The sequence below is a fragment of the Elgaria multicarinata genome, chromosome 16, assembly GCF_023053635.1.
Source record: "Elgaria multicarinata webbii isolate HBS135686 ecotype San Diego chromosome 16, rElgMul1.1.pri, whole genome shotgun sequence".
Classification (NCBI taxonomy): Eukaryota; Metazoa; Chordata; class Lepidosauria; order Squamata; family Anguidae; genus Elgaria; species Elgaria multicarinata.
The window spans coordinates 7,294,876-7,312,143 of NC_086186.1; the positions used below are offsets into that span (position 1 = coordinate 7,294,876).

Here is a 17,268-nt window from a genome sequence, read left to right on the forward strand (position 1 = left end):
TTAGCTCTAAGATTCAGTTTTCATTTTTTCTCTATCTTTTCTCCCCCCTCTCTTGTTCCCCCCCTTTTGCTTGATTGATCTTCCTCCTGCCCCCTTTTCCTGCCTCCATTCCAAAATAATAGCAAATGTGCTGAACTTGAAGAGGAGTTGAAAACTGTGACCAACAACCTGAGGTCGCTGGAAGCTCAGGCGGAGAAGGTATGGTTTAGCTGGGCGGTGCAAGAGGTACACCGTGGGCTTTACATCCCAGTCCTCGGAATGTTTACTGGGAAGTAAGTCCTGCTGCCTCTGGCAAAGGAACTTCCTTCCTTAGTAAGTGTGTTTACATCCCAATTAGTTCTGATGCTTCTGGATCACCGTTTCGCCCGCAGGCCCTCAAGGAGATATGCTGGCACAGTGAAGGACACAGCATGAATATCTGAAAGCTGCCTTGTATGGAATTGGACCCTTGGTCCCTCCAAGTAGTACCATATGCTCTGGAAGGACAGAGCCAGCCAAGGTTGCAGGCGGAGGCTTTCCCCTCTCCAGATGCCTGAGACCAGTGGAGGCTGGTGGCTCCGATGCAGTGGAGCAGTACTTTGCACCTTTAGGGTTCTGACTGAAACCCGGAGCAGATTCACCACCCCACCGGCATCAGAGCCACCAGCCTCCACTGCCTGAGCCACATCTAACTGGAGCTGCTGGGAACGCAGCCTGGGCCTCCCCGCAGCCAAGGCGGGCACCCTCCCCGCTGAGCTCTACCGTAATACCAAACAAGTTTCCGTGAATCAATAAGCAAATAAAACGCTCTAAACAGTTCTGCTTAGTGTTGCAGCCTGAACCTCGGTGGATTTTTTGCTTTTTAATGCTGTGCATTTGAGCCAGTGTGAGCAGTTGGCTTCCGTGTGAGGCGGAAACTCTTTCCATTTGCAACTTCTGGCAATCTGCAGTGAGCCTGTTCAAGAACAGACCTTGGCATCAGTGTGAAAAGTACTCTTATTATTCTAGAACTGAATAATGGGTTGTCTCCTAAGGCCATTCTCTGACTCTTGGTTGTTTTAAACCATTTTTCTAATGTAGAGTCAGGGCTGGACGAATGCATAATCGTCCCCCTGCTGATGCCTGAGACACCAGTATTTTTAGGGTCACCAGTGAAGCAACACACGACCCACGACAGACTCCGTTGGGTTGCCTTGCCGTTAAACGGGATGCCCCCCTTGGTTCTGGCGATGCAGACACCAAGAATGAAAAATACCTTTTTGCCTGCCCCGTGAACATTTTCTCCTTCCTTTGACATCTTTAACAACTTAAGAACTCTTCTGGTCCCATTTAAACGTTTATTCCCCCTCCCCTGACTTAACATACTCCGTCCTTTTCAGCTTTTTCCCTTATGAGTTGTTTACCCAAGTATGACGGTTCCCATCACACAGAGAGCAATAAAGCAGAAAGGGAGAGGCTGGGTGGAACTTTTATACCAAGTCAGCTGGAGCTTGAACAACCCTGATAGCAGGCAAAGGTCTTTCCTAACCGGCCCGGCCCCGGCCCCCACCTGGCAGGTGGTAACGGCAGGCATGAAGCCTCCAGCCATCGCGACATAGACACGTTGCAACACCTCCTGTCGCTGAGGATGGATCAGGCCTGTTTGTGCAGGGGTAAGATGAGCCGCCAGCTTTTAAGCAAGACAGAACTCTTCACTAGGTCAGTCATTTGCAGTGATGGAAAACGCCAAGACGGCTCGCTGAAACGTAATCTTTTCAGGCGGAGGTAGCCTAGTAAGCAAGTAACTAGATAAATATGCGTTGGCCGTGTTCAGAAGACACCTTAAACCACGGTTTTAACCGCAGTGGTTAAGCCAGAAAGCTAGATGTCCCCTCCAATCCGCCCGCTTTCCACAGTGCTCGGCATTTGGCCACTGAGCACACTCAGTCCTCGCAGGGCTATTTTGAGCCCCACACACACACCCTTTAGGGTATGTGTTCACCACGTTTTTCTGTCCGTCTACAAACCTTGGGGCTCCTCCAAGACTGCCAGTCCTTCCCTCCTGTGTACAGATGGTGCCATTTGGCTCCATCAGCATGGGGCACTCATAACCTGGATGCCGGAACTAGAGGGAATGGTTAAAAAGTGGGATAAAAACATAATTTTAAAAAAATTGACCGTGGAATGGATTACTGAAACCTGTTGTGCTCCAAAACCTGAAGTGTTGAGCAGTTCTCACAATCCTATGCACGTTTACTTGGGAGTAAGTCCTGCTCTGTTCATTGGGACTGAATTCTGTGCATGGGATCTTAATCTTAATTCAGCTCCAAAGGCCACCTTTTGTCTGTAAGTGGGAACCAAGTATGTGTTGGCATTATTAAAAACACATTAGGGATGTAAGCAATTATAAACCAATTGACCGTCGATATAGTTACGTCTTTACAACCAGCCTTCACTTGGCTCTGTACGATCAAATCTCTGGCACTGTAATTTTGCTGGATTCCTCCCCTGCAACCTCTTTTAGGGTGCTTGACCTTCCAATCTTAAGCACACCATATGTCGCGTTTGCATGGGTGATGTGGAGACTGACGCCTAGCTTTGCTTTGTTTGATTTACAGTACTCGCAGAAGGAAGACAAGTATGAGGAGGAGATCAAGGTCCTTACTGACAAACTGAAAGAGGTAAAACTAAGAACTGAACTTTCAGGGCAAAAGCTGCTGAGACAGAAACTCTGGTTTCTCCTGTATCTTCTGCTTTTTTTAGAGGACGTAGTCCTAGGCCACAAAGAACATCTCCTGCACAAGGCTCGTTGGAACAGGTGGCCACATGCCTGAGCCAAGTCTTTTTTTAGCCCGAGGCAAAGGACATGTTGGCACCCCTTCCCCTGTGCACATACAGAAAGTTTTCTGGGCTGGTAGTGAATCTTACTTCCACACTGGTGACTGGATACTGTACCCCAATGCAACCGAGGCACTTGGGTAGTTTAGGTGGGGTGGCATACCCAGCTCTGGCCTTGCAACGGGTGGGAACAGTGGTCATGAGGAACAGCTTGGAGGCTGCCACCACTGCCACCACCACCCCCCAGCATCTGCCGCCTGAGGTAGTCGCCTCACTCTGCTTAATGATAGGGCCGGCCGTGGGAGGCGCTTTGTCTGAGGACATCGCTCTACTTTGGGGCAACTTCCATCCAGCTGAGTGGGCGGAAAGGCCTCGAGGGACTCCGTCCTTTGTGTATTAAAAACGTAGAGATTATTAAGATCATTTGCTTTAGATCAGGGCTTTGGTGGGGGTCCCATGTTGAGAAGACAGTGTGAATGGGATGCTTGCATCCTAGCTCTTGCAAGGCCTGTCCTCTGCTGTACCATCATGCTAAAATCTCTGCAGGCCTCAAGTTTCCAACCCCTGGTGTAGAAATGGCCTTTTCTTTGCCTCTCTGGAAACATTCTCGCATCTTCCTTGTGGTTATTCTGACCTGTGTCTCTTGTGTGTGTCTTGACTCCAGGCTGAGACCCGAGCTGAATTTGCAGAGCGGTCAGTAACCAAGCTGGAGAAGAGCATTGATGACTTAGAAGGTATGGTCTTCCCTTCATATCTCTTGTTCACCTACAAGGCCGGTGCCACGCCTGCCCTCTCTATCGTGGCTGCTTCGTTAGTCACGTGAAGGGGAAGACAAATCTCTGAAAATTGGGCTTTGAATGTTTTATTATTGGCTTTACTTAGACAAGGTTTTGCTTTTGGTGCCTTTCTCTTTTATTGCTGCCCTTTTTTTCTCCTTTTTTTTTTTTGGGGGGGGGGGTGTCCTGAGGCTTCCTCCCTACGGACGTCCAAACTGTTCTTCTGGAATATTCCATCAGCCCCAAAGTAAATAAGTCAGATAGGAAATATGGCCAGCGCCTTGAGTTCGTTGGCCGATAATGTCAGCCAAGGGAGGCGTTGCGCTCGTTCCAATTAGGAATGTTGCAAGTAAACTCTGATTTTTCCGCGGCAGCTCGGTGAAGGTCAAAGCAGCTATTTGGTGGCACCCACGGGCTAATTTATCGGTGACATTAGCAGCATTGTTTGTGCATTAGTGTGCAGCGGCTGAGTAGCTCCCCAAACGGTTTGCATCCTTCCGTGTGTGTTTTTTTCCGTGAAGGATTTCTTTCTTTTTCTTTTTCCTTTTTTGTTCTTATTTTGGTTTGGAGCTACTGGGTGGGAAAGAGATGCTTCCCCATGCCAGAAGCGTGTGAGTGCAGCGTTGGGAGTCAGAGAGGCTCTGCTGTGCTCTGTGTTGATGGCCAAAGTTTTGTTCTGCTATTTCCGGGGGGCGGGGGGGGGGGGAGGAAGGGGCTGCAAGATACAGTGGAGGCTGGCAGCTCTAATGCCAGTGCAGCGGTAAATCCGGTCCAGGTTTCAGTCAGAACTCTAAAGGCGCTCTCCAAGATGCAAGCTCCTTTAGAGTTCTGACTGAAACCCGAAGCGGATTCACCACCCCACTAGGATTGGAGCCGTCCAAATGTTTTCTCTGGCTGGAGGGAAAGACCGATACATTATAGGAGACCCTGAGCTCCAACGCTGTTCCTTCTGCTGTGCAAATACCCGCTCCCGTAGTTGTGCCACTTGGAAAGATTTTATTCCAGTGAAACGCTAGCGCCCCGATCCGTTTCAGGTAGGGAGCCTTTCCCCAGAGGCTGTGCGGCCTTCTTCCTCCAAGTATGCCGCCTCTTAGCCTATGGCCTAGTCCTTCTGGGGGACGTGAAACTGTGCCTGGGCTATACCACTTCAAATTGTGGAACAGGCAGGCGTGGAGGGCGCTCACACGACGAAACGCTCTTCTGCCCAACATGTCTCACACTGGGCTGTCGGGGAGATGAGTAGTTCTGTCGGTGTAGGAAACTGTTTTTACAGAGGAGCATCCAGGGACCCCAGACATGGTATAGTCCAGGCACAAGCTCATACCCTTCATGGGAGAACTAGAGCTAGGAGATTGTAGAGGTGACTTTACCTTGTGGTCTGTGAGTAACCAGAGTTGCCACTAAAGAAGGCTCTTCACCTCATAGTAAATCAGGGATAGGCCACCTGGTGCCATCCAGATGTCTGGGACTACAACTCCCAGAAGCCCCAGCTAGCTAATGCTCAGGGATAATGGGAGTTGTAGTCCAAAACATCTGGAGGTTGCCTGCCCCTGGATTCGACACTTTCCTTGCCCATGTTGATTTCCCATCATCCTCTTCCATTTCTTCCACTGATGGGTGCTGCCTCTTTCATCAAAGTCCAGAAACTCTGCTGCTCCAGGAAAGCTGTGGAGGGCATCCTAGAACTGGTTTCCTTTGGGTTGAATGGAAGGTTGACATTAAAGAGAATTTCCCCCACTACCCCCTTGGTGCTTGCTGGCTTGGCTCGCGGATCAATTCCTTATTCATGTGTTTTTTCCCTCCACCCATGTTCATTTATTCATTCCATTATCTGAATTCCTTCTGAATCTGTTTGACTTCTCTGTGTTTTTATTTCACTCTCTCATTCACGGACTTCTGCACCTCCTTTCCCCCCTCTCACCTGCTGTGGTTTCCGGACGGCCTCCCCTTTCATCACCCCTGGTCACTCGGTCTCTGCCGCCCTCCTTGCACTTCTGCCTTCCCCTTGGTGACCCTTAGATGAGTTGTATGCTCAGAAACTCAAGTACAAAGCCATCAGCGAGGAGCTGGACCACGCTCTCAACGACATGACTTCCATGTAAATGGCTTGCTCCTGCCTTTGCCTGTGACCCCCTCCTCCTTCTGGATTGCAAAGTGCAGCCTTGCAGAGGACGCTTACTCACTCTTTAGTGCAGGGGTGGGCTCTCGGCAGCCTGACTGCTCTTTAAAAACTCACATTTTAATAAAAATAAGTTTCTAGACCTCATTGTTTTGTAGATACACTTTTTTTTAAAAAAATGAAAGGATTGGGTATTCAAAAGGCTTATCATCAGAGGGTAAAATGTTGTTTATATCCACTTTGACATTTCAAAGTGCACAGGGTATTGTCAATCTGCCTTGATTTGGCTTGCACCATATTAATGCACGTTATTGCTAAGTTAGTTGTGGTATTCCACAGCTTTCAACTGAGGCTCTTGGTGCTGAGAAACTTATCAGGAGAGAGAGAGAGAGTGCCTAGGAACTTTTCTCTTGCAATAAAGAGTGGGGAATCCTCCTGCTTGATTTGATGAATTTCTGTAACATTTCTGCAAGGCTCACTTTCACCTAAATGTGTGCCTTCAAATGCTTCCCTTCCCCTCCTGCTCTTCCACACACACACCCCTCCAATTTGGTTATGCATTGAGTATCTCCTTCCAGTTCTCTTCTGTACCAGCATTTCAAAGTTTCTAGCCCTTAAGGTTATCACATTTTAAAGCTGGCAATCCTCATCTTGTTAACCGAGTTATAAACCAAGTCAAAATCAACAGGCTGTACTTCTCTGTCCCTTTTGCACTCACATGTCCAGCCTCTTATGGGGATTAGTGGGACAGGGGATGAAGTAGTGCAACACCCTTTCAGATTTTTCAGATTCTTAAAATTTACCCAGATGGCTCTTAAAATGGAGTGATCAGGTGTACCATTTCGGTATTCCTCAGCCGCCATCTTGCACCCCCACACACAACACAGATCTGATCTGCAAGGTGCTTCAGTCCACATAGCTTTCATTCCCATGGTGAACATGGCAGCTTTCGGTACACAAATGTTATCTGCCTTACTCCCTTGCTATTTGGGCCTGCCCTGCAGGTGGAGCGTAGATTAGTTATATCAAGATAATCTCTAGTTAGAGAAAAGGCATCAACATTGCTTGAATAATATACATGTAAAGTTGAGTCTCAAGAGTATTTATCCATAAAATGCCACCAAAACAGGACAAGAAAGAGATAAGTCACTCATGAATGCTGGACATTGTAGAGCAACGTTCCCCAGCCTGATGCCCTCTAGATGTGCTGGACTACTCCATCCATGATGGTTTAGAATGATGGACATTGTAGTCCAGTGCATCTGAGGGACACCTGGTTGGGAAGCCTGTTGTATAGATTCTGTGAATTTGTTCTGCTTTATAATATTTAAGAAATGCTGGGCAGAAGTCAACTCTATTGTACTGATAACTTGAAATTGTTCTGATAACCTTGGTTAACAACCGCGTTTGCCAATTCACTAAAAAATAAGAGTAAAGGGAATCTTGAACAAATAGGGCTCTTTCCGAATTGTGATGTACAGAAATGCAGTACTTTAATATCTGTGCATTAACTGGTTGCTATTTTATAGCCAGTGTCAGGCTGAGCCTCTACCAAAGTAATTTGCATTCTCTCTCACACACACACACACACGCAGTTCAATTTCCAAACAAAAAATATTTCTGCATGTGTTTCGCAATAGCTTTTGTTCTGCCCTTGGATTTTTAAATTTTATTTTGTGGCCCCAAATCATCTGTCTAGCAGGGTTTTTGATTTTCCAATCTTCCCCTAGAAGTCCTCTCTCACACACTTAACAACCTTAAGAACATTTTGCAAGATGTTTTTACTTGAGAACAAAACGGGTTATTATTATTTTTTTGCATGTGGACTGATGGTTGTAGCGGAATCTGGCGGGATTAAAACACAGTTTTAAAAGGTGGAAATTCTCTGACGGTTGGAAGGTCCTCAAAGGCTCTGGAACACTTTAGCCTCCCCCCACCTGGTGCCCTCCAGATGTTTTGGACTACTATTTCCAACATTCCTGACCATTGAACATCTGGTTGAGGCTATTGAGAGTTGAAGCCCCAAACATCTGGAAGTCACCAGGTTGGGGAAGGCCTCCAGTTAAAGATTCTTCCCCCTCCCATTAAAGTGAATTTAGAAAAGAGAGAGGTGAAAGTCACTTGTGTTTGACTTGAAATACCAGCAGATCTGTAAATCAGGATATTATTTTAACTGGAGCCTTTTGACTCTTAGCATTGTGTGCATAGGCTGAAAAAAGAGTAATTCCTTTTTTTAAAAGAGTTATTTTGTTAAGGAAGTGCTCTCATTATTGCACAGGCCTTTCTAAACATCCGCAACGAATGTGCGCGGAAGATGTTTGGGCAAATGGGCCTCTTCTCCCTACACCCCATTCCATCGTCCCCCGACAATTTACCCTTTCCTATATTTCTGTGCTTATCATCGCAGTCATTCCTAAACTGTGTCCCACAAGAACTGCAGGTGTGTTTCAAAGGGGGGGAAATGATGCCATTGAAACATTTCTGTGAATCTGACTACCACTCCCGTAGAGGAGGCTGCCCGTTATGTCTCTGTGTGCTTTACTGTTCCAAGGTTGCTGCCTCCTAGGTCAGAAAGCCTGCCCCAAATGGAAACATGCACAGAGACAAGAGCGAGTGCTTCCTCTAAGGCAGCCTTCCTCAACCTGGGGCGCTCCAGATGTGTTGGACTGCATCTCCCAGAATGCCCCAGGCATTACAAGAGTAAGGTGCAATCCTTACTCTTAAAATGCCAAGAAGTAAATCTCTCTTTTTTTAACGTTTGCTATTAAGAATGAAGTACAGGTCCAGTTTTAATATTGGGGGTTGTGGGGGAGAGAGAATCTCAGCTTTTCAAAAGGGTTTGTTGTTGTTGTGGGGAAACGCTCCATTATTTCCTTGCCCAACCATGGAAAAATTCTGCATGAACTGGGATCTTGGGCTCAGAACTGAAATGGCTTCATGCCAAAGGGCCCGGTTGCATGAATTTGTCCCCGGGGGTGAGGTTTTGTTTGTTCCGAATGCAGTGCTTGAGAAGTTTTGATTTTGGCCGGTGCGCCAAATGACCCTGGCCGCCGTCTCCAATGCGCAATAAAAAAAAACCTGGCACCAGCCGCCTTTATCAAGGCAGACTCCATTTCTCTATGCTGTTGCATCTTCTCTTCTTTTTCCTTTTCCCCACCCTCCAATCCCTCCATTATGCTATTTTTATTTCCTGTCTCTTTATCTTCACACAGATAAATGTCTTTGCTTCGCTTCTCCAAAGGCATCTGCGTCACGCTGGACAAACCATCTTTTCCAAGTTGCTGGCTGTTTCTCAGTTCATGGTCCTGTCCTCCTACCTTCCTGTAACCTTTCCTTCCTAGCACTCAATCAGAGGACGTGAGGCACACTCTCTCCCTCCCCCCTCCCCTTTGCGCCTTTCTGACTGTACAGAAACTCTCCCAACTTTCAATGTAAAATAAAAAAAAATCCCGCTGTGTAAGCTGTATCTCTTTTGCTATTCCTTCTGCCTTTTATTTATTTCCATCATTTCAAGTTTGAATAAAATGAAAAATCTGCTGATTCGCCATTAGGGGCTTGTTCTTATGTTTAATTTTTATTTATTTATTTTTGGCTGTCTCTTTTCCTTTCTTTTTGTTCTTCTCCCCTGTGCTCATACATCCCATTTCACAAATCCTCTGGCTTAAATACAAGCAATGCAAAACCAGCCATGTTCAGGCTATTTTACTAGACTGGAAACTTTCCTAGAAGTTTCTTCCTTTTCAACGAGATATTTCCTTTCGTTACTTGACCTTCCTTTTAACATCAACCCAGGTGACATTTCTCAGGCTGGGTTTTAAGGTGAAATATTTGGAGGTCTTTAGTCTCAGAGGTAAAGGCCATGTTGGTCTTGGGGTAAAGGTGAAACCGAGGGTTGTGTATGTTTACACCGTCTGCAGTTCTATGCAGAATTGAATGTTCTGAGAACCTTGGCTTTCATTTAAACACAAGCAAGTTTCCGGCCCTTATGATGGTGGGTGGTAGCAAAGTCAGCAGCAAAGACTCATTAAGGGTAATGGTAGGGTGACCATATGAAAAGGAGGACAGGGCTCCTGTATCTTTAACGGTTGTATAGAAAAGGGAATTTCAGCAGGTGTCATTTGTATATATGGAGAACCTGGTGAAATTCCCTCTTCATCACAACAGTTAAAGCTGCAGGTGCCCTGCCCTCTTTTAAATCTGGTCACTCTAGTATAGCTCCTGGACTTGAACTGTTGTGATGAAGAGGGAATTTCACCAGGTTCTCCATATATACAAATGACACCTGCTGAAATTCCCTTTTCTATGCAACTGTTAAAAGATACAGGAGCCCGGTCCTCCTTTTCATAGGGTCACCCTAATAATGGGAGCAGTGGCACAATCAAAAGGGGAGGCTGGGTTGCGCAGTGGTCAGAGGGGGAGAGAGAGCAGCCTGGGCTTTGCTGACAGAGGGAATCAGATAGGTGTGGGGTTTTCCCCAATGCTCTCCCTTGTCTTCAAAGCTGGTTTTGTGCAAAGCGTTCATTTGGGCACTTTTAATTAGAGCAAGTATTCACATGCCCCGGGCTGAGTTCACGTACTTTTGGGCTTGCTCTCATCACGGATCAGTTTGTAGTTGGGAATTGCCTGATATGGCTACTACCTGAAGTCACTGCCAGGGGGTTGTGAATGATGGCCAAACAGTTGCCCTCTTCCTACAGTACTGAATTCTTGAGTTGAGCGGAGGCTGCATAAGGAGGGCTTTGTGCCTGCAACTCCTTCGCTCGGAACAGTGGAATGTCGCGCTGAACGTTTAGCGCCACTGTTCGTCATCATTCGTAGTACAATCTTGTTTTTATTTATTTATTTCAAGCATTTTAATTAACTTGCCCCTGGACCAGAATGGCTTACGTACAATCGCCCACAAACAACAGGCTTACAGTCTGAAATACATTACACAGAAGGGAGAAGGATTGAGGAGAGGGAAGCAAGCAAATCAGGCTCCCTGTTCTTAAAGTTAAGGTTATTAAACAGCAGTTCTCACGATGACAAGCAGAAATAGAAATCTCATCAAAGGATGCGCACATACCCCGGTCCCCAGATTGGTTATTCCAATCTACCAACTCCTTATTCCACCATTGTTAATGTTGCTCCAAATTAAACTCTGCCAATGTTCAGTATAGCTTTTTAATGAAACACACACAAGGAGAGAGAAACACGGGCCTCTTATAAATCAGCGAAATAAAAGGCCACTCACAACTGCGCAATTATACAACAATTGCTTCATCAATAAGAAATTGAAATTTTACAGAATAGCTGGCAGAACTCCCATTTTAATGGAAGTTTCACCAGTAATCCATGTATTCTGAAGAGCAAAATGTAGTATCATCCAATTTTCATAGGAGAAGGTACATCACAATCCTATGTGTATGTCTACTCAGAAGCAAACCCTATCAAGTTCAATGAGGTTTATCCCTAGGTAAATGTATATAGGATGCATCTTAAGGTTATGATCCTGTACCTGTTTATTTGGGAATAAGCCCCATTGGACTCACTGGAGCTTACTTCAGAGTAGGTCTGTAGAGGATTGTGCTGTAAGTCACTGCACTCATTAGGGTGTGTAACAATAATTTGTAAATACAGTCAATACAAATAAAATACCTTCCAAAATGCTTTCCTAAATCACGATTTAGTTTCGCCAATGAACCATTACTTTCTGATAGCTACAAAAAACATCTTATGCTTCTTTGGTTTCTGATAGAGAGAGGAATTCCCTCAGAAAGGGTTGGTCTGAACCTTGATTTGAGACTCTGAACCTTGATTTGAGAGTGCCATTCAGAGATATACTTTATTTGTTTTCTTGATAATTACAAATTATCACACCGTGGGCACAGCAACTTGGTGAGGTTTCTTATATGAAAATTGGATGATTATACTTCTTATATTTGTCTTCATAATATGTGGAAGGTTTAACGATGAAGTTTTAGGCTGCGCTCCTATGCATGTTTTGAGGGAGAAGTCCTTCCAAAGTTGCAGGACTTTTCTCACTCTAAACATTCATAGGATTGTGCCGCTAATCAAAATGGACTTTTGTCGGCGGTTAGTCAATTCTGTAACATTACAATTTTTTGTGGATGAAACAATTGTTACATCTGTGTTACCAGTTTTATTATTCCATCATTATTGCGGCTTATGTCATATATTATTTTTGCACGTTTGTTTCTGGCCTCTCATTTCTCTTCCTTATCTTGCTATCCTTGGTTAACTGAAAAGGTTTAAACCAGTATTTTTATATACTGAAAATATGATGGGAAAGAGACCTTAATCAATCTCTGGCCACCTTTATGATCGTATCTTGTTCGGTGCACTTAGGTAATTTGTTTACCAAATCTCTATACTGCCCCTCCTCATTGTTTTCAGGGTGGCTCACAAAACCGCAATTCTATTTATATGTATAGGATGGTTGTCCAGGCTTTTTCAGTCCGTGGCTGAATTCCAGTGATGGGTGTGGCAAAAGGGTTGTGGCCAAAAAAACCCAGCTTATCTTATCTTAAAGCTCTTATTAACAATAACTAAGCCTTGGGAAAGTGACTTCAACCTTTTTGAATGGGGAAAGAATCGTGCAAACGCCAGGAAACCAAATGATTGGCAGTTAAGTGAACGGGTGTGGCCCTTTGGAGAGGGCTGGATTTGACCTGCAGGCCTGGGGTTCGATACCCTTGTGTCCTGTGGCATCTAATCTATGTGGTTCTTCTGGGCATAGAAAGAGCTAGCTAACAGCTGCCTGGAAGGTTGATGACAAGAGATAACAGAGCCTGGATTCTATCAGTTTACTGGCCGCTGTCAAGTTATCATCTTAGGACTCTCTTCTGCAAGTAGGAAACCTCTTTGCCCTTGAATCTCAACACACAGAGGCTTTGGGCCGCTCTCCATTCAGGAGTGGAGTCAAAAGAACAACTCTGTTTTCAGCCACTCGGTTAGGCAATGGAAGGAACACTCAACTGAGCCCTTAGATAACCCATCTCCTGAGACAGTCATTCTTCACTGAGATCCCAAAGGTGAAGATTCATTGGCGAAAGGCCACCAGTAACTTCATTGTGCATTGACTAATTGAGCTGAGAAAGCTTTTGGATGGGTGACTCGGGCTGGTCTGTTTTCTCCTATAATGAAGATTTTAATCAGTGATCCTAAGTGCACGTACTTGAAGCAAAGCTGAATGACATCGGTGGGAGTGTGTCCGAGTACATGGGTCTAGGAATGAAGCACAAAGAGCGTGGATTTCTTTAACAATCTATCTCCTGCTCTGCAACCCTTACTGGACCTGTTTGACCATGCCTTGTGGTACACCCCCCATCAATTTCCCCAGCCCCAATTGCAGAAATGGGTGGGAGTTCTCCCATATATGAATGGCGTGTTTCTTATGTGGCTCTTTTGCCCGCTGTTGACAGTAGAAGTTTCTTCTTTTCAAAGGTTCTGTTCCACAACGAGGTAGAGCACTTAAGATTGTGTGTGTTTCAGTTTTTTGAAGTAGATGCTTCCTTAGACATATAAAGCAACTTCCACTGACCTGTGTGGGTTTTTTGTTTCGTTTTCCGATTAACTTTTTGGCTGTGTCTCTAACTTTTGATTCCTTCTGCCTCTTTCTTCTCTTTTTTCTCTCTTCTCTTCTAACCCGCTTGCTGACTTGCACAGACCGGCTCTACCAGCAGCTTGAGCAAAACCGCCGTCTAACTAATGAACTAAAGTTGGCCCTGAACGAAGATTAATCTTTAGTACGAATTGACTCTTTCTAATTAATATGTGTATGATTCATTCATATGGAAATATGCAAGAGGCCTGTAAGAAATATTGTTTGCCAGCTTGTCTTAGGAAAGGTTTAAAGTTCCCTAAATCAGTTGTGGCCTATCTAGATATTCCCTTTCCTGCTTCAAGTCCAGCTATGCTCCTGGTAATATTTAAAAAAAAAAAAAAAAAACATACACAAAACCAAAGCAGCCTCTGTCTCTTGTAACAGAGGTTTGTTTTTTTGCTAGTAAGTGGGGACGGGAGAATTTGGAAACCAGAATCTTTGTTTAAAAGATCCCAAATCAAATGTACTCCCAGCTGGTTCATATTTGAAACCTGAACACACGCTTTCGAGTCCCAGTAAAAACAGCTTTGTGCACGGGTTAAATCAAGCACCCTAAATAAGAGGCCTTTTGTTGATAACCTCTGGTCAGTTTAAAGGTACACTTGCATCACAACAAAATCACTGTTGAGGTTTTGGTTGTATGTGGTTCTGGAGCTTCGTGATTATGTGCCGCATCAGTGAAATGTGTTTAATGGCTGTCCTACAAAGTGTGCATGTAACATAAAACTAACCACTGGGGTGTGTGTTTTTAATTTTATGTTTTTTGCTTAGCTGCGAAAATAAGTCAACTGAGATTTTCCCAAATGGTCAAATTGATGGTTCCTCCCTGTCCTCCCGCCCTTTCATTTTCCGCTAATTGCTAAATATCAGTGGTGTAAAATTGCTTCTGAAGTCCTGTCATCAGCAATTTTAACGACAGGTTTAAATTTTCATCTCCTGGATTTTCTTTGGAACTGACTGTCTGACACACTTTTGCTTTTCTTTCTTTTCTTTTTTTTTTAAAAGGAGATGAGTTATGTTGGTCTATTGCAGTAGCACCAACACTGTTATATTTGTCTTTTAAGGTGCCCCAAAACTTTATTTTAAAATTTAAGGTTGTTGTTTTTTTTTTAAAAAAGTTAATTTTCCTTCCTCCTTCTCCCATTGGTTCTCCCAACATATATTTGATGAAATATGAATTAGATGCTCCTGTGCCAAAAAATACATCTTTGTACCTGGCTACCTTCTTTCTTTCTGGACGCCAGTTGGCAAAGTAATTTTTGGGGCACCTGGCTCTTGCAAGGTGGATTGCTTTGCAGCCTTTTGGTTTTACAGATGTTGAAATCTGGAAAATCCTGGAATTTCATGCCCGTGCACACTTCATTCCTCTTCATAATGTGTGTGTGTGGGGGGAGGGTATTGTTGTTTTGTTTTGCCTTGGTATAATTAAAATAATCAGATGCATCCAAATGACGGCTTTTCATTTTTCTAATTCAAAACAGAGAAAGTGGCACATGCCAAAGAAGAAAACCTCAATATGCATCAGATGCTGGATCAAACTTTACTGGAGCTAAACAACATGTGAAAACCCTCTTAGCTGTGACCACGCCACTACCTGTTTTGTTTCGATTTTTTAAAAAACACCTGCTTGCCATGAAACCGTCCCCCCACCTTGAAACGCATCTTCATTTTATTATTTTCTTTCCATGTTGCCACAATCACAGTACCATCTTGCTTTAAAAAAAAAATGAACACCCAGGCATGAAATCAGGAATAACCCAGGCATGGGAAAGCTCTATATAGGTTTAAAGCCGTGTGTCCATGGTTCAACAGTGCCATATTCCTGACCGAATGTTGCCTACGTTTTGTATAGAGTTAAGTAACGCTGTGTGTGCAGCCTTTGTTGGGGACGGAGAAACTCTTCCATCTGTGCAGCCAACTTTGATATAAAACAAAGATTAAGGTTACAAAGCCAGGAAAGGATTTGGAGACAGAGGGGTGGGTTGGGGGGGGGTGTTGATTGGCATCCCTTGAAACAAAAGGTACTTGTGTGGTCTTCAGACTGGTATTTGTATAACTCGGCGGTTTGTCCAGCTTAGTAATTTGATTTCCTTGGAGGTGCCTCAAGCTGCAAAGGTTTGGCTTTCCCATGGCTCAAGAACAAAACAGACCTGTAGGCCCCGTTCTAAATTATTTAACGCCTGAGTTCAGAGACATGTGCAATTTATGACTCGCTGCAAACCGTAAGGCAGGCATTTCGGCCTGCAAAGTCATTCCATGGCAGCGTTTTTTTAAGATCCGCTGCACTGGGGAAACAAACCAAACATTTTACATTGATGAATTCCAGTTGCATCTTGCTCTTTTGTCTTAAAAGCTGAAGGGAATCAAATAAATTTGGTATTTGCCACATGTTTGTTTGACACACTTTTTTTGTTTTTGTTTTGAGCAGTTTTTGAGAATCATATCTGTATGTAAACATTGTATAATTGATAATGGAATAAACACACACTCTAGGACATTTTTTTTTAAAAAAAACCACAAACTCGTTGCTTTGTGATCTTTATTTTCCCACCTTACGGGCTCTGTGTGTATAATGCATGGAAATTGAGGGATAAAAGTTATAACTGGTCCAGCACCATATGTGTACATCTTCCCTTGTTTCAATAGGGCATGCACAAGAGGTCACACAGCGTACCATCAAGTGGTTGGTTCCCAAGGGGCTGGTTCCGTTGTGCTCACGGGACCCGCCGTTTATCGAACAGGGCTTTGGCATTTCCCCAAATAATCTCAGAATAAAAACCACCAACTTCCCTTGGTTCAGTTTGGAAGGACTCATTTCAATAACATGAGATTGGACTCTAATCAATTTTCTATCAATGTAATCTTTATCTTGCCCTGTTCTTGGTTTTTGTATTTATTTATTTTTAATGAATTTTAATGTAAAATTAGCACACATAAAAAAATAACCCTGCAAGCTAGAAGAAGCTCTAGTTTCCTAATCACAGAATGATAAAATACTAGAGTTGGAAGGGGCCTATAAGGCCATAGAGTCCAACCCCCTGTTGAATGCAGGAATCCACCTTAAAGCATCCCTGACAGTTGGCTGTCCAGCCGCCTCTGACCTGCCCTCTTCTAGAAACGAACATTTCTGCTTGTTTTGGATTCTTTTTTAGAAGTGCCAGAGTCCCGTTGAGCAAGTGATGGTTCCCAGGAACACTATAGAATACTCCCAGCTACCTTCAACTACAGCTCCTTCAAAGGTAGAATAAAAAATGGGAGGAATAGAGGCACAGATAAGTGAGTGTCGGTTGCAGTAGGGGAGAGGCGGATATGAGGTTTCAACAAGGGCCCAAAGACTGAAATATGGCAGTCATGTTGTTGTGAGGGCTCTCGTAGCAAGCCATGATCTGTTCACAACCATATCATTGCTTAATATACTCCGATAGGAACATAAGTGTTGCCTTGAGTTGAACAGGCCAAGATGGAATGCTTTATTTTATATGCTTATTTCCAGGGTGGTTCATAGAAAACAATAGGATCATAAAAACACAGTAAAAGAGTCACGTTAAAAATTAACTCATCTGATGTTTAAAGGCTTTGGGGTGGGGGTGAATCTTTGTCTGCTACCAAAAAGATATCAGTGTAGGTACAGGACAAGCCTCCCTGGCAAGAAAATTGGATAAGGGGGGTGCCACCACCAAGAAGCCACTCTCCCCAGTTGACACCAGTCCCCCTCCAACATTGGGAGCATCCAAAAGAGGGTCTTTGATGACCTCAGCATACAGGTAGGTTGGTGTGGGAGTAGATCTGCATTCCCTAAACTGATGCCTTCCAGAAATTTTGGACTTCAGCTCCTATCATCCCCAGCCAGCATGGCCAATGGTCAGGGATGCTAGGAGTTGTAGTCCCAAACATTGTAGGGCACTAGGCTGGGAAATGCTGGAGTAGATGGATATGTATGTCAAATATGCTATCACGTGAACTGCCCCAAG

At 44.3% G+C, this 17,268-nt stretch overlaps 1 protein-coding gene across 3 annotated transcripts in view; it reads left to right on the forward strand.

Moving 5' to 3' along the window:
* The window catches only part of TPM1 (tropomyosin 1), a 39,116-nt gene extending 23,420 nt beyond the window's left edge, over nt 1-15,696 (forward strand). The window contains exons 6-10 of one of the 3 annotated variants that reach the window (XM_063142702.1): nt 123-198; nt 2,577-2,639; nt 3,461-3,530; nt 5,592-5,670; nt 14,779-15,696. In XM_063142702.1, the coding sequence (XP_062998772.1) occupies nt 123-198; nt 2,577-2,639; nt 3,461-3,530; nt 5,592-5,670; nt 14,779-15,016 (526 nt within the window). In that variant the 3' untranslated portion in view covers nt 15,017-15,696. Of the gene's footprint in view, nt 1-122; nt 199-2,576; nt 2,640-3,460; nt 3,531-5,591; nt 5,671-8,903; nt 9,035-14,778 lie in introns of those variants that run through there. The other 2 variants (XM_063142700.1, XM_063142701.1) reach the window with 2 other exon arrangements.
* The last annotated feature ends 1,572 nt before the right edge of the window (nt 15,697-17,268 follow it).